Source organism: Otolemur garnettii, unplaced genomic scaffold (assembly GCF_000181295.1).
Source record: "Otolemur garnettii isolate 467f Iridium unplaced genomic scaffold, OtoGar3 scaffold00184, whole genome shotgun sequence".
Taxonomy (NCBI): domain Eukaryota; kingdom Metazoa; phylum Chordata; class Mammalia; order Primates; family Galagidae; genus Otolemur; species Otolemur garnettii.
The window spans coordinates 2,565,470-2,588,422 of record NW_003852579.1 but is presented as its reverse complement, the minus strand read 5'-3'; the positions used below and the strand labels follow the sequence as shown (position 1 = coordinate 2,588,422).

The window sequence follows — 22,953 nt, the reverse complement described above, 5'->3', positions numbered from 1 at the left end:
AAAAAAAAAAAAAAAAATTCATTTTTAAAAATTTGGTTGGCTTGGGCGGCACCTGTGGCTCAAAGGAGTAGGGTGCCGGCCGCATATGCCAGAGGTGGTGGGTTCAAACCCAGCCCCGGCCAAAAACTGCAAACAAACAAACAAACAACAAATTTGCTTGGCTCCTATTACCAATTACTGTTGCATAATAATATTGACTGGCAGGAGGATTCGTGGATATAACATTCCCTGATCATTGAGTAGATTAGTATTCCAAATGCAGATAGTGACTAAAGAAAAGCAGATAATCTAAAGTTACCTTAATTATGTCTCAGGAAAATGTACTCTGTGTGTCTTTTATAAATAAAAGTAAGACGCTTAAATAATACAAGGTGCATTCCTTGGCTTCTTTGCTTTAGAAAAAGCTACCCTCAGTGAGTAAATTTCTTTTGGTGAGTAGGAAAAAATTTCAAATGATATTTTATGTCTTTAAATTGGTGGTAATGGCTTCGTCTTTGGCACCATATTTCTCTAGTACTGTATCACTGTAGTCAGATAATACTTTATGTCTCCTGTCTACTTGTGTTTTTATAGCAAGAACAGTATGAAAGTACCATTGGATTCAAACTTCCCAGTTACCGAGCAGCTAAGAAATTATGGAAAGTCTGTGTAGAACATCACACATTTTTCAGGTTCGTTCTCACTTAAGTATTTTTCAAGGATGAATTATTTATGCATGTTTCTATTTTTAGCCTGCTATTGAAATTCTCTTCTTTATCTGACTGGCACTCTTTTATTTAGCTCAGGTGAGACCATCTTAAATGAAACAAAATGAGTCCAGTTCTTTCTCTTTGGGTTGAAAAGTATACTTCACCATTTTCAAAGCACCTTTGTGTGTATAGTAAGGGGAGAGAAGTAGGGAATGGGAAACTGTGTTCACTAAGGTTTTTGTGATTATCCTAAAATCAAGCCTCTTAAGAGGAGCTGCCCTCAGTTAGCTCCACTTGGTTCTCTAAATAGTGCTAAACTACTTTTTGTTGAGCTTTTATTCTAGAAGGTTAAAGATGTGAACCTGATTATTATCTTGGCTCTATCAACTCCAGAAAGAGAACGCACAAACTATCTTTGAAGTCCAGTTGTCCAGACAATCAGAAGAAATAAGAAAGTATCATTTCCTCTACCTCAAGGGGCCGCATTTTAAACCCTTTAATTCATTTACTAAGCCTTTTTTTCCTTTGAAACAAGGTCCACTCTGTTGTTCAGTCTAGAGTGCAGTGGCACCACCATTGCTCACTGCAGCCTCAAACTCCTGGGCTCAAGTGATCCTCCTGCCTCAGCCTCCCAAGTAGCTGAGGCTACAGATACATGCCACCACACCCAGCTAATTTTTCTATTATTTGAAGAGACAGGATCTCATTCTTTTGCTCAAGTTGGTCTTAAAACCCTGACCTCAAGTGATCCTCCTGCCATGGCCTCCCAGCATGCTAGAATTACAGACATGAGCCTATACCAAGCATTTTCAGTATTCTTACCTTTCATGTAGGCATTGTGGTAAGCATTGGAAATATACCACAAGCTAGTTCTCTGTCTTAGAACTTGAAACATAAAATCTACAGAGAAGACAGACTTAAGATAAGTAATTACTTGTTTTGAAAGGAGAGCCAGCTATTCATTGTCAGTTTGCCTTTTGAAGAAAATTTCTTGGCTTGGCGCCTGTGGCTCAAGTGGCTAAGGCACCAGCCACATACACCTTAAGGTGGTGGGTTCGAATCCAGCCTGGGGCCTGCCAAACAACAATGATGGCTGCAACCAAAAAATAGCCAGTCGTTGTGGCAGGTGCCTGTGGTCCTAGCTACTTGGGAGGCGGAGGCAGGAGACTTGCTTGAGCCTAGGAGTTGGAGGTTGCTGTTAGCTGTGATGCCACAGCACTCTACCCAGGGGGACAGCTTGAGGCTTTGTCTCAAAAAAAAAAGAAAATTTCTTTTGTTTTTATTGTTTTTTTTGTTTGTTTGTTTTGTTTTTTGGTAGAGACAGAGTCTCACTTTGTTGCCCTCAGTAGAGTGCCGTGGCATCACACAGCTCACAGCAACCTCCAACTCATGGGCTTAGGTGATTCTCTTGCCTCAGCCTCCTGGGTATTTGGGACTACAGGCATAACGCCCAGCTATTTTTTTTGTTGCAGTTTGGCTGGGGCCGAGTTTGAATCTGCCACCCTCGGTATGTGGGGCTGGCATCCTACCCTACAGGCACCAACCTGTTTTTATTGTTTTAAGATATGACATCTAGTTCTGTCCCCCAGTCTGGAATACAAAGGCATGATCATAGTTAACTGCATCCTCAAACTCACAGTCTCAAGCAATCCTCCTGCCTTAACCTCCCAAGTAGCTGAATCACCTAGCCAATTTTTTTCTTTTCTTTTCTTCTTTTTTTTTTTTGGTAGAAACAGAATCTTGCTATGTTGCCCATGCTGGTCTTGAACTTCTGGCCTCAAGTGATCCTCCTACTTCAGTTTCCCAAGTAGCTGGGATTACAGGTGTGAGCCACCATATCTGGCTCAAGAAAATTTCTTTATTCTGGAAAACTTCATACATAGCAACAGTATAATGAAGTTCATTTGCCCTCGACACTCAGCTTCAATAATTACCACCCCAAGGCCAATCTCCTTTTATCTATATCCTCACCTACTCCTTCTTGATACTTGCTGGATTATTTTTGAAGCAAATCCTAGGCCTCATGTCATTTTCATTTATAAGTCAACTTAGTTCTTTATAAATAGCTATTGACCAAGAGAGAGAGAGAGAGAGAACTCTGATGTTTTCCTTCTATTTATATTTTCATTATCATACTTGGTGCTAGAACACAGTGGACAGGAAGAAAAATCAAGAAAAATAATATTTCAGTTCCAATTTTAAAATAAAACGTAAGGGTACACTTTACCCCCAATTAGAAATCTTGACTATTGGCATTAACACGTTTCTTTCTGTTTTCATCATCTTCTTTAAAATCAAGTCAAGAAAATAGAGTTTTTTAAGAGGAGAAGGAAGAATAAAAAATTGATTTTGAATTTTTAATATCTGTAGTATATTTTTCAGCTCCAGCCAATGTATTTATTTGTAGGATAGCATATGTAAATCCATTGATAGATTAAAAGGTAATGCTTTATTGCATGAGAGAAAGTATGTTTGGGGAATTAAAATTAACTATCACAAAGGAAAAATACTCTCTTTTTGATAGTATTTGATATAGCAACTTATGTATTTATTCAACAAATATTTATTGGGAGCTAAATTCATGCCAGGCACTGGCAGAACCAAATGCCAGAAACAAAAACACAAAGATGAGTAAGTCCTGGTCTGTAAACATTTGTGTGGGAGACCAGCACATAGTTAGTTTTAAATTGTAGCAAATGCCATGACAAAAGAGTGCAAAGGGTACTTCATAGAAGAAGATGGGGTTCCTAATTGAGTTGAAAATATGCCAAGAAACGAAATAGGTTACCAGGTATTAATTGAATTTGAATGCATTTGACAAAACAGGCATTTTAGTAGAGTGGAAGAAGAGCTCTGGGTTGGAACTTTTTTACCGCCCAATCTCTCAACAGCTGTGGGTCCTTAAGCAATTAACTTCTTTTTTATTTTATTTATTTATTTTTTATTTATCTATTTTTCTTTCTATTTTTTTCTTTTTTTTGAGACAGAATCTCACTTTGTCACCCTTGGTAGAGTTCTGTGGCATCACAGCTCACAGCAACCCTCAAACTCTTGGGCTCAAGCTATTCTCTTGCCTCAGCCTCCTGAGTAGCTGGGACTACAGGCACCTGCCACAACACCCAGCTATTTTTAGAGATGGGGTTTCGCTCTGGCGCAGGCTGGTCTTGAACCTGTGAGCTCAGGCAATTCTCCCGCCTCAGCCTCCTAAAGTGGGCCACTGCACCCGGCCTTTAACTTCTTTTTTAATGTATACTATAAAATTATGAAAACATTACAAGGATATAGAGAACATACTATTGTGCTATAAAAGCATTTTGAAAAGTATAAGAACCTATTTATAGAGATATAAGATGATATATGTGTTATCAATCTAGGTTCCAACTATGTTATACCAGTTGCTTCAAGAAATGACATAGAACTAAAACAATAATTGCTTGATTGGAAACTTCTTAGTAACCATGAGGAAACTGTGAGAATTGTGAATGATTTTTTATTATTGATTTTGTCTTTAATCTTATAGTCTTAGAATAATGATAATTATGATTTTCTTTTTCCAGACTGACATCTACAGACACCATTCCCAAAAGCAAATTTCTTGCTCTGGGATCCAAATTTCGATACAGTGGCCGGACCCAAGCTCAGACTAGACAAGCTAGTGCTCTCATTGACAGGCCTGCCCCACACTTTGAGCGTACAGCAAGCAAAAGGGCATCTCGGAGCCTTGATGGAGGTTTGTATTGAATATTAATATTCAATTCTTGTGATCATAATTCATTGGGGAAGATAAAGGCAGTACATTGTCAGTTAAAAAAACAAAATTGAAGAAAAGCAGTGGTACAATAAAATGAATCTTACAAATTTTCTTTTTTCTTTTTGTTTGAGACAGTCTCACTGTTTCTCAGGCTAGAGTGCCATGGCCAAAGCCTAGCCCATAGCACCTTTAAGGTTAGATTCAAGCGATACTCCTGCCTCAGCCTCCAAAGTAGCTGGGACTACATACACCCACCCCAATGTGTGGCTATTTTTTTCTATTTCTAGTAGAGACGGGATGTCATTCTTGCTCAGGTTGGTCTCAAAGTCCTGAGCCCAAGTGATCCTCTGGCCTTGGCTAATCCTAGATAGTGCTAGGATTAAGGCTGAACCACTATGCATGGGCTACTTATCTAATTTAGTAGAGTCATCTTAAGAAAAGGAGAATAGAGATTCTAAGAGAGTAATGACTAGATCAGGGTTCCACTGCTAGATAGTGGTAGATCAAACATGCTAGAATTAGAATTATAAATCTAAATCTATCAAAATCTTTATCACAGAGTGAAAACCTAATATAATGTGTGGCTTTTTTTTTTTTTTTTGAGACAGAGCCTCAAGCTGTCCCCCTGGGTAGAGTGCTATGGCATCACAGCTCACAGCAATCTCCAACTCCCAGGCTTAAGCGAGTCTCCTGCCTCCGCCTCCCAAGTAGCTGGGACTATAGGCGCCCGCCACAACACCTGGCTATTTTTTGGTTGCAGCCATCATTGTTTGGCAGGCCCGGGCTGGATTCAAACCTGCCACCTTAGGTGTATGTGGCTGGCGCCTTAGCCACTTGAGCCACAGGTGCCGAGCCAATGTGTGGCGTTTTTAAAAAGCTATTTTTTCTAGTAGGAAAGAGGAAAAGGGTCTGTCTTACTACAATAATCATTTAAAAACAAGTTTAGATCAATTTGTCACATGACAATTATTGATCAGAGACAGGGTCTTCCTCTGTCACCCAGCGTAGAGTTGCAGTGGCACCATCATAGGTTACTGTAACCTCAAACTCTTAGGCTCAAGCACTCCTTCCACCTCAGCCTCTCAAGTATCTGGGAATACACGTGTGTTTCACCATGCTATGGCAATTATAGATAGAAAAATCCATCCCATCATTGGAGTCTCCAAATTTTTTAATAAAATAAGGAAGAAATAAACATTTCATGATTGTGTATACAGACAGAAGATCTATCTAATTTATGTGGCTAGATCTTCAGTTCTAAATTTAGTTTCAAGCATTTCAGACCATTACTGCAATGAGTCATAACCCACATTTGAGTTCAGTATGCCACTAAAAGGGTTGTCTATTAAATAAATATTCAGACAGCAGTAACCAAAAGAGACTATTACTGATTATATTTATTAGGACTTACCAATACACAACCTTATGTTCTCTACAATAAAAGCAATGTACATGTTGTTATGTATAAGTATAATATAAAGGTTTGAGTTCTCGAATCATATAGACTTGGTTCCAATATGGACTCCACCATTAATGAGCTATGTTCTTAGACAAGTTACTTAATTTCTCTGTGCCTCAGTTTTCTCATTCATAAAACTGGGATGATGATAACATAGAAACCTTAAAGAGTTTTCATGAGTAATAAATAAAATATATTTATGGTACTTAGCATAATGGCTGGCACTTAATAAGTTCCTCCAAAATGTTAGCTATCATTAACAAATGTAATTCATGCCAGAGCATTATTATTTTGTTTTGTATCATCCAGAACCATGTCGTTGTATTCTGCTTTGTTGATTTATGCAGACCATCTCATAAACTATTTTTTTTTTATTTTATTTTATTTTTTGAGACAGAGTCTTACTTTGTCACCCTTGGTAGAGTGCTGTGGCGTCATAGCTCACAGCAACCTCCAACTCTTGGGCTCAAGTGATTCTCCTGTCTCAGCCTCCTAAGTAGCTGGGATTGTAGGTGCCTGCCACAGTGCCCAGCTATTTTTAGAGACGGGTTTTCACTCTGGCTCAGGCTGGTCTCAAACCTGTGAGCTCAGGACAATCCACCTGCCTTGGCCTCCCAGAGTGAGCCACTGTGCCTGGCCTGAGGTATGTAGATTATCATACAGCAGCCAGATGCACTATTTGGAAATCCTCTACTAATTGAGCAAGTATTTCTTTCCATGATCTGAGGAAAATTTGCAATAGAATGTAAGAAGATTCTTCTTGCAGTGTTCCTATCTGTTTCATAGTTTAGTCATCTCTTTGCCGGGTAATGTGCTAGGTGCAGGACATATAAAGAGAGCCCTAGCCTTCATTGAATTCTTAACCTGATGGAGGATAATACTCATCACTGTAGAAGAAACAGGGTGTTATGGGAACATATATCAGAAACACCCAACATAGTTTAGAGGAATCAAGAATGGGTCAGCTAGGGAAGAGGTCACCTAAGCAGTAGGACTTTTGTTCTAGGAACAGTACAAGGCACAGTGCGTGCTTTGTCTTACTTAATCTTTATGAAAACACTATGAATTAGGCTCAAGGATTAAATAACTTAATATATGACAGCTGGTAAATGGAAATACTAGGATTGGAATTCAGGTTGGTTTTACTCTAAAACCTATGCCCTTTTGGATACTTATTTATTACTTTGCTCAATAATTTATTTTATACTTCTATAGGCCAGGTGTTGTCACTGGAGGTATAGCAGTGAATACAATAACATGGTCTCTGCCCTCTTAGGGAGCTTACATTCTATAGGTTGAAACAGAAAAGAATGAAACAACATAATTTTATTTACTTATTTATATGTTTTGAGGCAGAGTCTCACTCTGTCACTCTGAAGAGTGCCATGGCATCATAACTCACAGGAGGATTGCTCAAAATCCTCTTGCATCAGCCTCCCAAGTAGCGGGGACTACAGGCTTGTGCCACAATACCCAGGTGATTTTCCTAGTTTTAGGAGACAGAGTCTCGCTCTTACTCAGGCTGTCCTGAACTCCTGAGCTCAAGCAATGTACTCACCTTGGCCTTATAGAGTGCTAGGATTACAGGCATGAGCCACGCTGCCTGGCCAACATAATTTTAGATAGTGGTGAGTACTGTGAAGAAAATAAAACAAGGTAATGGGATATAGAGTGTCTGGGGATGGAGGAGTTTGAGGAGCTATTTCAGATTGGGTAGTCCCATCTAAATTTAGAAGATTTTTCTGAGGACCTGCATTTAAACTGAGACTTGTATTATGAGAAGGAACCAGCTATGTCAAAATCTGGGGTAGGATCATTCCAGAAGAAGTAGCAAGTACAAATTCCTGACAGTAGGAACGAGCTTGCCGTGTGCCTAGATCAGTGCTATCCCATAGAACTTTCTGTGCTAATTGGAATCTTTCATTGCGCGATATCCAGTTTAGTAGCCAGTAGCTCTGTGTGTCCATTAAGAACTTGAAATGTGTTTTCAGAGTCCCAAAGAGAAAAAAGAACTTAAAATTTGGCTATGTAACTGAGGAATTGAATTTTTTTTTTTTTTGGAGACAGAGTTTCACTTTGTCACCCTCGGTAGAGTACTATGGTGTCATAGCTCATAGCAACTTTAAACTCTTGGGCTCAAGCAATTCTCTTGCCTCAGCCTCCCCAGTAGATGGGACTACAGGCGCCCCCCCACAACGCCCAGCTATTTTTTAGAGATGGGATCTCACTTTTGCTCAGGCTGGTCTCGAACTCCTAAACTCAAGCAATCCACCTGCCTCAGTCTCCCAGAGTGCTAGTGTTACAGGAGCGAGCCACTGTGCCAGGGCAGGAATTGAATTTTAATTTAATTTGAATTTAAATAGCCGCCTGTGACTCATAGCTCTTATTGGATGGCACAGGTCTACATTCTAGAAAATGAAGGGGAAAAGAATACAAAATAAGTGAGTTCAGAGAAGTAGGCAGGGGTCAGATTGTGTAGGACCTTGCAGGCCACAGTACAGAGTTTAAATTATATTATACTTGGAGTGAGAAGCTATTATAATGAGTGAGAGGATCCAGTTTCCTGTTTTGAAAGATCCCTCTGTCTGTTCTGTGAATGCTGCCCTGAAGTGAGAGTAGAAGCAGAAGCAGGGTGAAAGCTATTGCAGAATCGGGGACAGCTTAGACCTGAGGTAGTCAAGGGTATGTTTTGGAGCTAGAGCTGACAGAATGGCTGATAAATTAAGTACTGAAGATGGCAAGCCAAAGAAACTGAAGTTTTATTCCTGAGCTTGATTGTTTAGTGCCAGAGAGTCTGACCTGTGGCTCCAGACTAATTTTTTCAGGACCGTTTTGCTTATCAGTGATGTCGGCTATTATGAAAAATATGCATGGACCTTCTGTTTAGCTCATCAGCTGTCATTAGTGTTTATGTATTTAATATGTGGGCCAAGACAACTCTTAACTCCTCTAATTTGCAACAGAGGATAAAAAAGGTTGGACACTCCTGATTTAGTGGAATGGGAAAGTCTAGGAAAAGAGTAGAGTTGGGGATATGGAAAATCATAGTATCTGTTCTAGATTAAGTTAAGTTTGAGGTATGATCACTGAATCGTCATGTCTTTGTCATAATCATGTCACATCAGGCGTCTCCCTCCTTGTCAAGTAAATGACTCTACGTGTAGTTTGGCTTAGATGTGGGGAGCTATTTTTCAATACCCATTTTTCAGGTGAGAAAACTGAGGTTGGATAATTTAAATGAACTGTTCAACATTTCACAGATAGTAAGTTGCAAAGCGAGGACAAAAATCAAGGTTTATCTGATACCCTATCTCATGGCTTTTCCCATGAAATGAAGTTACCTAGTAATATAGATGCTATACGTGACGTATTATTTCTTTCTGATAGCAAAAAATAACCAAAGGCTCAACACCTAAAAATAATCAAAGATTCAAGTGTTAGTGAGCTTTGGTGCCTTAAACAAGTTAGATAGCTTGACTTATAGAAATCACATCTTGACTGCCTTTGTTCTTTTAGCTGAAGAAGCCTCACAGTTCAATTCAAGACTTTAAAAAATCTCGATGTCTCTGTCTATTGACTAATACTGATCAGTTATTATAAAGTTATATATTATGTTTTCTACCTAGGAGAAAAGTACATTAATTTTTTTTTCAGATCTTCACTGAAGTCCTGATGATTAATGAACTTGAGTATCTTTTCATTGTTTATAGGCCATGTGCATATCAGCATATCATTGTTTTTGAAGTGCCTGTTCAAATCATTTGCTCCTATTTCTATTGGATTGTCTATCTTATTTGTTGTTTTTATGTATATTCTGGATGTAAATCTTTTGTCAGCTATACAAACTGCAAATATGTCTCCCACTGTATGGCTTGCCTTTTCATTCTCTTACTAGATGTCTTTTAACAACCAGAAGTTCTAAATTTTAATGTAGAACTAAATTTCAATTTATCAATTTTAGGAATCTTGGGGCCTGTTTAAGAAACCTTTTCCTGCTCATGGTCATGAAGATATTCTCCAGTGTTGTCTCATTGTTTGCCTTTCGTGTTTAGATCAGTAATACATCTGGAATTTATTTTCTTGTGTGAAAAAAGGGTTGAAGTTAATTTGTTTTTCATATATATATTCAGTCAACTCAGCATCTACATTGAAAATATCATTTTTTTACCCACCACATTCCTGTGTCAACTTTGTTATAAGTCAAGTGACCATAAATTTGGGAGTTTATTCTGGTCTCTGTAATCTGTTATATTGATCTTTTTGTCTATCCTTGTGCTAATACTATACTTATCTTTATTTTCTAGTTTTATAATAAATCTTTATCTAATGTTACAAGTTCTCTAGCTACATTTTTAAAGATTTTCTTGGCTGTTCTTAGTCCTTGGCTTTTTCTTATATATTTTAGAATCAGTTTTTCAATTTGCATCCAGAAAGTCTTAGTAAGTTTCATTGGATTGAGTTGACTCTATAGGTCAGTTTGAAAAGAATTGGTGTTATAGTATTGAGTCTTCCAATCCACAAATATGCTATATCTCTCCATTTATTTGGATCTTCTTTACTTTCTGTCAATGTTTTATGACTTTTGGTATAGAAAGTTTGTGTATCTTTCATTAGATTTATTCTTAGATATCTGATGTATTTTGGTGTTATAAATGGTATCTTTTAAATTTTAATTTTCTTTTTGTTTTGAAACACAGAAATATAATTGATTTTTCAGGCCAGGAGTGGTGCTCATGTCTGTATCCTAGCACTCTGGGAGGCCAAGGCGGGTGGATTGCCTAAGCTCGTGAGTTTGAGACCAGCCTGAGCTAGAGTGAGACCTCGTCTCTAAAAATAGCTAGGTGTGGTAGTCTCAGCTACTCAGGAGGCTAAGGCAAGAGAATCACTTAAGCCCAAGAGTTTGAGCTGTGAGTTATGATGGCATGGTACTCTACCAAAGGCAACAAAGTTAACTCTGTCTCAAAAAAAAGAAAGAAATATAATTGATTTTTCTAATATGACTTTATATTATTAATTCTAATGGTTCATCTGTGAATTATTTTGAGTATACAATAGTATGTACTCAGCATCAACTGAAATTAATGATAGTTATATTTCTTCCTTCTCAACTCATAGTTTTAATTTCTTTAATTGTTTTATTGCTAGCTAGACCATTCAATCTAATGCTGAACAAAAGTGTTCATAATTAATATCATTGTCTCACTCCCAATCTCAGGAAGGTAGCTTTAGTATTTCATTTCAAGTATGATGTTTGCTAGGTTTTGTGAAGCTACCCTGTGTTAGATAAGTTTTCTTTTATTCCTGGTTTCTAAGTGTATTTATTTTGATTTTTATCAAATACTCTTTACTTCATCAATTGATAATAAATCTTTCCTTTTTACATTATGGGCCACCTAGCAAACATCATACTTGAAATGAAAATACTAAAGCTATCTTCCTAAGATTGGGAGGTGAGACAATAATATTACTTCGATTTGACTTTCAAGTTTTAAACCAACAAAAATTTTGGAATAAACTTAATTTCATCGTAATATGCTTTTCTTCTTATATCATTTTAGAATTTTTGCAACTATTTTTATAAGAGAGATTGGCCTATGATTTTCCTTTCTTTGTAACATAGTGGTCAGGTCTCAGTAAGTTTATGTTGACCTTATAAAAGAAGTTGAGAAGAATTTCTTTTTCTGTCCTCTGGCAGAGTTTGTATAAGATTTGTGGTGTTTCTTCTGTAATGTTTGAAAGAATTCACCGATGAAATCATCTGGTCCTAAGGATCTCTTTGTGAGAGTGTGCTTTATTTATAGATTTGATGTCTTTATTAGATAAGGGACTAGGAAGATGTTCTAGTTCTTGTTTCAGTTTTGGTACATTGTATTTTTCTAAGAAATATTTGTTTCATCTAAAATTTCAAATTTATTGACATGAAGTTTGGTATCTTTTTAGTATCTGTGAGACCTATAGTAGTGTTCCCTTTTTCGTTCCTGATATTGGTAGGTTGTGCCTTTTTTTTTTTTTAAGCAGTCTTACTAGGGAGCTACTACATGTATTAATCTTTATTAATGTTTACTTTTCTTTTTTTTTTAAAGACAGTGTCCTACTTTATCACCCTCGGTAGAGTGCTGTGGCATCACAGCTCACAGCAACCTCCAGCTCCTGGGCTTAGGCGATTCTCTTGCCTCAGTCTCCCAAGTAGCTGGGACTAAAGGCACCTGCCACAATGCCCAGCTATTTTTGTTGTTGTTGTTGTTTTTCAGTTTGGCCCAGGCAGGGTTCAAACCCACTACCCTCAGTATATGGGGCTGGCACCTTACCCCCTGAGCCACAGACGCCACCCTAATGTTTTTATTGTAAATTGTAAATTAGTTTTTATTGTAAATTGACAGTTTATAATTGTATATATTTATGGGTTACAAAGTGAAGTTATTAATCGTTTCAAAGAACCAACTTTTGGTTTTGTTGTTTTTGCCCATTATATATTTTTAATTTAACTCATGCCAGCTCATATCTTTCTTATTTTCTTCACACTTTTATTGAACTGGGATTTTTTTTTTAATTTCATGAACTAGATACCCAGTGATGTTCTTTATTTTTTACAACCTAACCTTAGAATTTTAGTGACTTGCCTAAGGGTACATAGCAGTTGGACAGAACTAGAAATGGAATCCAAGACTCTTCTCCCAGACCCATGCATTTTACTATTTCCATGATGACTTCCTTTTTTATAGAAAGGGTAGAATAAAAGTTAATGGTCAATAATGACTGAAAATTTACTATGTCCCAGACACTGTTCTTTTTTTGTGTATGTGTTTTTTGGCCGGGGCTGGGTTTGAACCACCCATCTCTGGCATATGGGGCCGGCACCCTACTCCTTTGAGCCACAGGTGCTGCCCCCAGACACTGTTCTTTTTACATATGTTTTAAGCATCTGAATTACATATAAACTAATTAAGACAGAATTTTTTTTTTTTTTTATTTGAGACAGAGCCTCAAGCTGTCATCCTGGGTAGAGCACTGTGGCATCACAGCTCACAGCAACCTCCAACTTCTGGGCTTAAGCAATTCTCTTGCTTCAACCTCCCAAGTAGCTGGGACTACAGGTGCCCACCACAATGCCCGGCTGTTTTTTGTTTGTAGTTGTCATTGTTGTTTGGCAGGCCTGGGCTGGATTTGAACCCGTCAGCTCTGGGGTATGTGGCTGGCGCCTTAGCCGCTTGAGCTACAGGTGCCAAACCCAGAAATTTTTTTAGTTTTGTTTTTAAATGTCTTTTTCTCTGTGTACTATCTTTTCAGTATAAGAACTGGAACCTGAGGCTAGGTGCAGTAGTTCATTGTCTATAATTCTAGCACTCTGGGTGGCCGAGTTGGGTGGATTGCTTGAGCTCAAGAGTTGGAGACCAGCCTGAGCAAGAGCAAGACCCCATCTCTATTAAAAATAGAAAAACTAGCCAGGTGCGGTGGGCGCCTGTAGTCCCACCTACTTTAGAGGCTGAGGCAAGAGAATCTGTTGGGCCTAAGAGCTGGAGGTTGCTGTGAGTTATGATGCCACGGCACTCTACCCAGGGCAACAGAGTGAGACTGTCTCCAAAAAACTGCAACGTGGAATCATGTCTATGAAACTATTTCCCCCTCCTTAGATCCTTCACCATCCTCCGTTGGTAGAGACTTTTCCCCATTGAGTCCCCTACCTTTTCCCCATTGGGTCCCCTACCTCTATGCTAGAAAAGGCATATTAGGGAAACTTTTGCAAGAATTGTGTTGTAAAGGACTTTGATTTATAAATGAGCATTCCCTTTCTCTTCTGCTCTGAGCGTCTGCTTCACCAGCTGGAGAACCAAAACTGATTCAGATCCCAGTTTTATGATAGATGTAAGTCATAAGGATAGTTAATAATGATGGCAAGGATTCTTCAGCTTATATTTTTGTTGGGCTTTTGGCTTTTCAAACCATCTTAATGTTTTCCCATTCAGTGCTTACAAGTTAGGAATATTTACGAATTCTTGCCTTTACTCACGAGGAAACTAAAGCACAAAAAATGTTATATAACATAAGAGGGTCACACAACCAGTTAGTTATCCATTTGGTGAGCAGTGATTCTTGCCAGGGGAGTACATCCTTATCATCATTGGAAGTTTAAAACAAAACGAATGCCCAAGTCTCAGTCTTGGATAGCTTATCTAACTAGGATGGACCTGAGTACCGTCAGTTTTTTTGTTTTTCATGATCCACACATGATTTATATGAGCCCTCTGATAATGGAACCACCTTACTGTACCTGTACCATACTAACGGAAATTGTGCGAGTAACAGCTAGAAGTAGAAATTAAGTTTTGCTTAATTCACCATCAGTCTAATGGTTTTGAATTTTGTTCTTTCCTGCCTTAGGAAAGCTAAGTTTCTATTGACAGCCAGTAGCAATATAATACGAAGTTAGTAAGGGTATTACCACCAGAAGTTTTTTTTTGTCTAGAAATGGGAAATACTCTCAGGCATGGTGGCTCACACCTATAATCCCCCTTTGGGAGGCTGAGGTGGGAGGATGGCTTGAGGCCAGGTGTTTGGGACCAACCAGGGCAACATAATGAGTTCCCATCTCTATAAAAACTAAAATAAAAGTATATTAGCAGGCTTGGTTGCGTGCACCTGTAATCCCAGCTATTCAGGAGGCAGAAGGATCACTTGAGCCTAGGAGTTTGAGGTTACCTTGAGCTATGATGCTGCTGCTATACCCTAGCCTAGGCAACAGAGCAAAACCCTGTCTCAGAGGAAAACAAAGAAATGGGAGATAGTGAATTTTTAAATTAAGTGTTCTCTATGTATGCACAAAAATCTTGTAATAGCTAACACATGAATTAATAAAACTGAAGAGCCAAAAATCTTAAAAATTAATCACTACCCCAACATTTAATATAAAAAATGAGTTGAATTATATACTTTAAGTGAGTGAATTGTATAGTATGTGAATTATATCTCATTAAGGCTGTTTAAAAAAAAATCACTACTGTGGCTCAAAAGAGTAGGGTGCCAGCCTGGAGGTTGGTGGGTTCAAACCTGGCCAAAAAAAAAAGAAAATTACTACCAGCACATTATACCCCATGATTGCATTAATGTACACAGCTATGATTTAATAAAAAATTAAAAAAAACACTACCATAAATACTATATTGTGATCCATAGTTTATAGTTTTCTTATTGAAGAAATGAAAGAAATTTGCCTCTTGGCCGGACATAGTGGCTCACCCCATTATTCTAGCTCTCTGGGAGGCCAAGGAAGGAGGATCTCTTGAGCTCAGGAGTTCGAGACCAACTTGAGCAACAGTGAGACCCCATCTATACTAAAAATAGAAAAATTACCCAGGCATTGTGGTGGGTGTGTATAGTCCCAGGTACTTGGGAGGCTGAGGCAGGAGGATCTCTGGAAACCAGGAGTTTGCTAGTTTGCTATGAGCAAGGCGGATGCCATGGCACTCCAGCTTGGAGAAACAGAATGAGACTCTGTTTCTAAAAACAAAATTGCCTCTCTAAAGCTTCCAAATGATTTTTTTTTTTTTTGAGACAGACTCATTATGTCACCCTTGGTTGAGCCCCATGGCATCACAGCTCACAGCAACCTCTAACTCTGGGCTTAAGCAATTCGCTTGCCCCAGCCTCCCAAGCTACTTGCTCTCAGTGCAAGTAGCTGAGACTACAGGCGCCTACCACAACCCCTAGCTATTTTTTGTTGTTGTTGTTGCGGTTGTCATTATTGTTTTAGCTGGCCTGGGCTGGGTTTGAACCCGCCAGTCTCGGTGCATGTGGCTGGTGCTGTAACCACTGTGCTAGAGGTGCCAAGCCCCAAATGATGTTTTTGATTTGAATTGCTTATCAATGTGTACACAATTAATTTTTGCCTAGCATACTCTTGAAATCATATTAGCCCATAACAAAAGAAATACAACCACTTAGGTATGACACTAGAAGTTACTAATATTTTGATTTCATAAAGTATTTTTATGTCCATTGACTGTCCCTTCCCCAACTATCCTGGTGTTAATATCGTCCACATTTTAGAAATCATGAGACTCAGGAAAAAAAAATAATAAAAAAGAAAGAAATGATGAAACTGGCTAGACACAGTGGCTTATGCTTGTAATCCTACTCTAGGAGGCCAAGGCAGGTGGATTGCCTGAACTCAGGAGTTTGAGAGAAGCCTGACCAAGAATGAGACACCACCCCCCAAAAATAGCTGGGCATTGTGTAGCAGGTGCCTATATTCCCAGCTACTTGGGAGGCTGAGGCAAAAGGATTGCTCAAGCCAAGAGTTTAAGGTTGCTGTGAGCCATAACACCACTGCATTGTACTGAAAGTGACAAAGTGAAACTCTGTCTCAAAAAAAAAAAAAAGAAAAGAAAAGACAAGAAATGATGAGACTAAAGTTTGTAAGATTAACACCATGCCTTAGGCCACACTACTATGTATGAAGTGAGCTTGGGCCAAAGACTTGTTACAGGCAGTACCCAGATTACAAACAAGATAGTTTCTGTAGGTTTGTTCTTAAGTTGAATTTGTATGTAAGTTGGAATAGGTACATTTACTTATTACCTGTAATAGCCTCTGTAAGTGTGAGTTGTACATCCGTCGCATGTTTGTAACTTGGGGACTTACTGTAATGGCCCCCATTCATAAGTATGAGTTGTACATAACTCAGATGTTTGTATCTCAGGGACTGCCTGTATTTGGCTTTTGCCTCTATTTCACACTGCCTTTCACAATCAGGACTTTTCATTGTAATGTTATTATTTTTCCATTCTCTGAACTCCTCTGTTTCTAGCAGTCGGTTTCCATACTTATACCCACTTTTCCACATAGAGTACAGATTGCCAAGGCTAGGGCTGCTGAAGACATAAATCATTTGGCTCTGCAATATTAGTATTGGATTAAAACCAAAGACAAGTGGCAAAATAACACATGGTGAAAGCATGGGCTATGTTTCTATGATGCCAGGCAGAGTTGAATTAATTCTTTGAGAGGAGGTGTGAATACCCATGTATAATGATTCTTTAACACAACTGTGAGCAAAATATTTTGTCATATCCCCCTGCGTTGTTAGGCTTGGTCTGCCATCTGCCATTCTTGCATTGACTGCTTAAAGCATCCATAAGTACTAGGGACTTACAAGAGGCCACAGATTTGTCAGTGAATGGCAGAAACTTGTCACAAATTTTCTTAGGCACCCTCCAAGGAATTTTTTTTTCCTTTTCATATTTATGGAATTCTTTTGTTTTACCTTATAAATCTAAATTTTTCAGGATAAATTATTTTAATTAGAGTGAGTTTAAGAAAGCAGGAAAGTAGTAATAAAAATTAAGATTTCTATGCAAAATGATTAAAACTTAAAAGTCTCAGTGGAAGAAAGGATAATGATTTCTTATCGGAAATACTAAGTCACTTGGAAAAACACTTTTATTTTGCACTCATATGCACTCATTTGCACTCATTTGCACTCATTTTATTACAGAGTGTATGGACATTTTTTAATCTCTGAAGGAATAAAGATAAATACCACAAAAAGAGTATGAGTGATTGTTTGAAGTAAGCTATCCGAAAGCCAAATAGTCCAAATGAAAGCAATGTATGCAACTTCTTCTGTAAATCCAAGTTTCTCAACCTAAGCAACCTTGGCCTCTATGCACTAGATGTCAGTACTTCCTTTCTCTCCCTTCCCAGTTGTGTAACTACTAAAAATGTTTCCAGATATTGCCAAATGTTCTCTGGGGGCAAAATCATCCTCAGTTGAGAACCACTGTTCCAAACATATTAGAGAATAGGAGTGAATTAGTAAGATTCTGGGAGAAGATAACTCAAAAGGTGTTTTTGTTTTGTTTTTGTGACGGAGGGCCAAAGATTTTGAATTCATATTATTTTAATCACATGATTTATTATTAAAAGGGAAAGTGGTTCAAAGATTTGCCCTTGTAAGCATCAAAAAATGTTCATGTCTTATGAGAAGAGCCGTTTGTCAAGTTTGTTTCGTAACCATTCCACAGAAGAAATCAGGCTTAATTCCTTTTTCCTAGAATATATTTTTAGGTTCCTGAAATCACCAGAAAATAAACAGATCTTTATTTCAAAAAGTCTTCATGGATGAAACCAGACTTAACCCTTTTTTCCCCCTCCATTGACTATATTTCAGGTTCTGGAAACTAAAATATTGCAAAATTAACAGGTTTTCAATTTCTTTTCTTACTTTATTCTTGTCTCTCCCGAATTTAGCATTTATGGAACATACTCATTAATACATTTTAGCTTTTCTGTTGAGGGTACATTTAGCTTTCTCATTACCTTCTGTGCGTTAGCCCACTAGACACTGTAATTTGAATGTGTTCTGGATTCACAGTTACTTTCCTGGTGACTTTAAAGTAGTGCAGTGGCTCTTGCCTTCACTATTCTTCCCTCTTCCCATTCTCACACAACAGCAGCTGTTGATTCAGCAGACCGGAGTCCTCGGCCAACCTCTGCACCAGCCATTGCTCAGGGTCAGGTCACAGAAGGCAGTGTCCCGGGGGCACCCATCAAAAAGGCGGTGGTCCCTAAAGCACAGAAGGAAACAGTGAAGGCTGAAGTGAAAAAGGAAGAAGAACCACTTGAACAAGCTGAGCCAGAACCCACAGAAGCCTGGAAGGTATGTCCTAAGTCCAAATATCTAGCTAATCTACTTTATGCTTTAGAGGTTTTAACCCCTTGACCAGGAAAGTTTTCAGAGCAATTAATTATTCTTGTAGAATCCTAACAAGATTATTATTCTTGTTATTACTGATTCTTTCTGAATGAAGACTTATCTCCCATGGACCTGTACAATATTTTCACAGAATTATGTCAATAAGACGATAAGCTATCCTAGAAGTTTTCAGGTGACCTTCACCATGACCCCCCCAACTTACTATTTAAAAAGTGGGTTTATAAAACACACCAGCATAGTCAAGCATCTGTTGTTTTAAAAATAACTTTTACTCTTCCAGAAGGAATCTCCACATTGCTTTCTAAGAGGAAGCTCTGCTATTGTGATTAAAATATAATTCGATTTTATAAGATAGATTATGCACAGTTCCAAAGAACAGGTGCTTTAGAAAGCACATCTATGTGGTTGTTCAGATCTTAAGTAGCTTTATAAAAAGAGGAAGATCTGTTACGTAGGAGTGGTTTTACTGCTGAGTTGCTTATGGTTTTGAGTTGATTCTACCCACAGTCATTGCACTGTGTTGCAAAGTCACGAATTTAAGTGGCAGATTTCCCAGGAATAACAATAATTATACTGATCTTTCTAGATTTTGATAAGCTTTTTAAACACATCCAAGCAGTGATGAAATTGAGGTACTAGTTCAGATTTAGTATAATACAGGTCCTATTGTGGCAAACAGGAGTTAGAGAAGCAGTCTTCATAAAAAGAATTACAATTTTATATGTCTGTTAAGAAACTTAAAACCAGGGTGCCTATGGCTCAAAGTAGGGCACTGGCCCCACATGCTGGAGGTGGAGGGTTCAAACCCAGCCCTCGCCAAAAACTGCAAAAAAAAAAAAAAAAAAGAAAAGAAACTTAAAACCATATGAAATCTTAGTAAGTGTTCTCACCTTGGTGGATGGATTAGTCCTGTTCTTTTGGAGAGCCAGATCAATATCTAGTTTATCTATAGAGCAGTGGACAATCTAACTCTTGTTTTAACTGTATTAAAAAAAAACCAAAAAACTGTTAAACATGGCATACAAATTTACTATCATTGGGGGACTACCATGAGTCCAGAGAGAAAGGAAGATTGAGTGAATGTTGGGTGTTTTCATTGCTGTGCCTAGCCAAACATTCATGACATTGGCTATCGGGCTCAGTGTAAACAATGCCTTAATATTAGACTACCTTCTCAGTTTTTAATGTTAGAATATCTCACCCAGCACTTTTGACTATACTAACTAATGGATTACTAGAGTTGTCAAGGGAATCTTCCTGAGTGGCTTAGATTCCTTTAGCTTTCTGCTAACTTACCTGTTCTTGTATGGCCTGTAAGCTAGACACAAGTATATTCCAAAATAAGTTCTCTTTGCTTTTGGGACCTCAGCAGAGTTAAGCAATCACTACCTAGTATATGCTTTTCACTGAAGTCCCCATATTGGGTCTTCTTGCCAATTAATTCTATATAAACATATTCATGTATCTCAAAGTGAGACTAAATGCCAACTCTGATAACCTATTATTCTAACACTAGTGGCAGAATTAAGAGTTACTCAGAGATTTTATTTGTGCAATTAGAAAATAATTATGGCATTTACCTGAAGCCATATTTATTAGATAAGGCAGCAACAGTAATGAAATAGCCTAGTAACTGTATAAATTTTGTTATTTAACATGAGTTTGGTGCCAGATAGAGAAGGTTTTTATCATCTTGGGTCATTTGACAAGGTCTTGTTTACAGGTGTAGAGAGGTAGTGTCTCTTCCCCTTATATATTTTTATTTTATTTAATGTTCTGTTTAGGGCATACTCAGAACAACTGTTGCTATCGGGCCTCATTTCTTAAACAAAAGTAAAATTTCTCAATTTCTTGCTGTTAGACTGCTAAGGACCAATAGCAAAAGAAAAAAAAGTCATTATTCATTTAAGTAAGGCATTTAAGTTTTACAAAATAATTTTAAACTACCATTTGCTCAGTGTAACATTCAGGAAGATATTATCTCCATTTCATCAATAAGAAAATTTAAGCTCAGAGAGATAAAATAACTTGTTAATGGCCACACAGCACGCGCACTGGGACCCAGGGTAGAAATGATCCAAATTATTAATTAACGTGGTAGTTAAAAGTGCTGTAGCTGTACTTATTGTAAGTGTCACACAGTTTGGTATTATCTTATGTTTTTAAATTCAGTCCTAAAGAAAAAAGCACAATGACCTTATACTCCAAAGTAATACTGCTTAGTGTGATTGAAAAGAATGTCAAAACTGGCTTAGCGCACGTAGCACAGTGGTTATGGCGCCAGCCACATACACCGAGGTTGGCGGATTCAAACCCAGCCTGGGCCAGCTAAACAACAATGATAACTGCAACAAAAAAATAGTTGAGCGTTGTGGCAGGTGGCTGTAGTCCCAGCTACTTGGGAGGCTAAGGCAAGAGAATCACTTAAGCCCAATAGTTAGAGGTTGCTGTGAGCTGTGATGCGACAGCACTCTACCAAGGGTGACATAGTGAGACTCTTTCTAAAATAAAAAGAATGGGGTGGTGTCTGTGGCTCAAAGGAGTAGGGTGCTGGCCCCATATGCCGGAGGTGGCAGGTTCAAACCCAGCCCCGGCCAAAAACTGCAAAAAAAAAAAAAATGTCAAAACCATAAATTGATGAGGTTCTATAAAGAACTTAATGATACAAAGTGGTTGATTTAACCCTTAATAAAAGCTATCTGTATTCTAATTTGTAATATCTGATGCTTTAGACATTGCTCACTCTATTTTGCTTTCTCTTAATAGCCTGTTTTTAATATTTACTCCATTTTCTGTATATAAAATGACATTACTAAAGACATTTCAAAGTGAGGCCAGAGGACTTAGCTTTTCTCTTTCTACTATTAAGGATGAATCTTGCTCTTCTACATGGGCTCCAATTCCCTAGAGAGATTAGAGTGTTGAATGTTTCAGCTGAGTCCTGTGTGCGCTTATTTATAAATCAGCCCTGGGAGTAATTGCATGTGTCAGTCATAATTTGGATTGAATTTATTTTGATGTTTTTGTTGTGTAATAAACTAAAGGGTGACACTGCTTTCTGTATAGAATAACTAACCAATCTTTTGTATTTGCCAGTTTGGTGTCCTTTGTGGTTTAATACATGTGTGTTTTGACTGTAAAGATTTTCTTTGTATCTCTAACTATGATGTATGTCATATATTGATATCTTCATCCATAAATTTGTTTTTAAATGCTATTTAAAGTAATTCCAGATGATCAAAAAACAAAAGGAAAATAAAAACATGGCTATAGAATTAAATAAGCCTAAATTATTTTTAGCAAGTACGTTTTTATAAACACGTGTAAAAATGTTTTCTTCATTGATAGAATAATTACCCTAATTTTCTTATTTGATAATTTGGATATCCGTATTACCTCTTCAGCCTGGAACATGTGATGGTAAACTAACAGATTGCTTTTGGAAGTAATATCCTTCTCTCCATAAGACTGCATCTTTATGATTACATATCCACTTAAAGATGCAGCTTATTTTAAAGCAATACTCTTCATAGAAGCCTACTAACCTAAAATGTTTTTACCACTTTATTTCTTAAATGTAGGTGGAAAAAACCCACATCGAGGTCACAGTCCCCACCTCAAATGGTGACCAAACACAGGTTTGTGCCAACAAGCCACTTGTTTCCTTTTCCCTCCACCCCTCAGTTTTTTCTTTTCCCTTACTCCCTTATCCTTAAAATAAATTATAAAATGAAGGTTCAGACAAACTTCAATGAGCAAATATTTTATCATTTTTCTTTCTTTTTAAAATTATGGCGAAACAGAAGCTTGCAGGAAAAGCTGAAGATCTGATAAGAATGAGGAAGGTTAGCCGTTTCTCACTTTCACAAAACTACATTGCCATTTCACCCATGCTAACTTACAGTGCATTAAAAAGACAGTGATCTATTCTTTTCATTGATTTCTTTTAAACAGAAGTTACTTTCAAACAACAAATATGAGATATATATGTGTGTGTGTGTGTGTGTACAGACACACACATATGTACAAAGAAATTATAATTCTGTACTATATATTGAAAGATTTCATTAAAATAAACTTTCTAGTAGGAAAATATCTTTTTAAACAAAATGAAATAATCAGTGAGGGTCAAACCTATCTTTTATATATAATTTTTGGAACTATTTCACAATGGCATTATGTTCATGGAATCACTGACAGTATTTTATATACATTTATCATAAAACCATCGTATGGCTCAGCGCCTGTAGCTCAGTGGTTAAGGCGTCAGCCACATACACAGGGACTGGAGGGTTCGAAGCTGGCCTGGGCCTGCTAAACACAACAATGACAACTACAACAA

The 22,953-nt window shown here is 37.7% G+C and overlaps 1 protein-coding gene across 10 annotated transcripts in view; it reads left to right on the top strand.

The window, feature by feature from the left end:
* EPB41 (erythrocyte membrane protein band 4.1) overlaps positions 1-22,953 on the top strand; it is a 226,289-nt gene that overhangs the window by 153,085 nt on the left and 50,251 nt on the right. For 8 of the 10 annotated variants that reach the window (XM_023507451.1, XM_023507445.1, XM_023507448.1 and 5 more), the window contains exons 10-12: positions 574-671; positions 4,247-4,419; positions 18,349-18,554. In XM_023507451.1, coding sequence (XP_023363219.1) covers positions 574-671; positions 4,247-4,419; positions 18,349-18,554 — 477 coding nt within the window. Of the gene's footprint in view, positions 1-573; positions 672-4,246; positions 4,420-18,348; positions 18,555-22,192; positions 22,250-22,414; positions 22,457-22,953 lie in introns of all 10 variants that reach the window. The other 2 variants (XM_023507453.1, XM_023507446.1) reach the window with 2 other exon arrangements.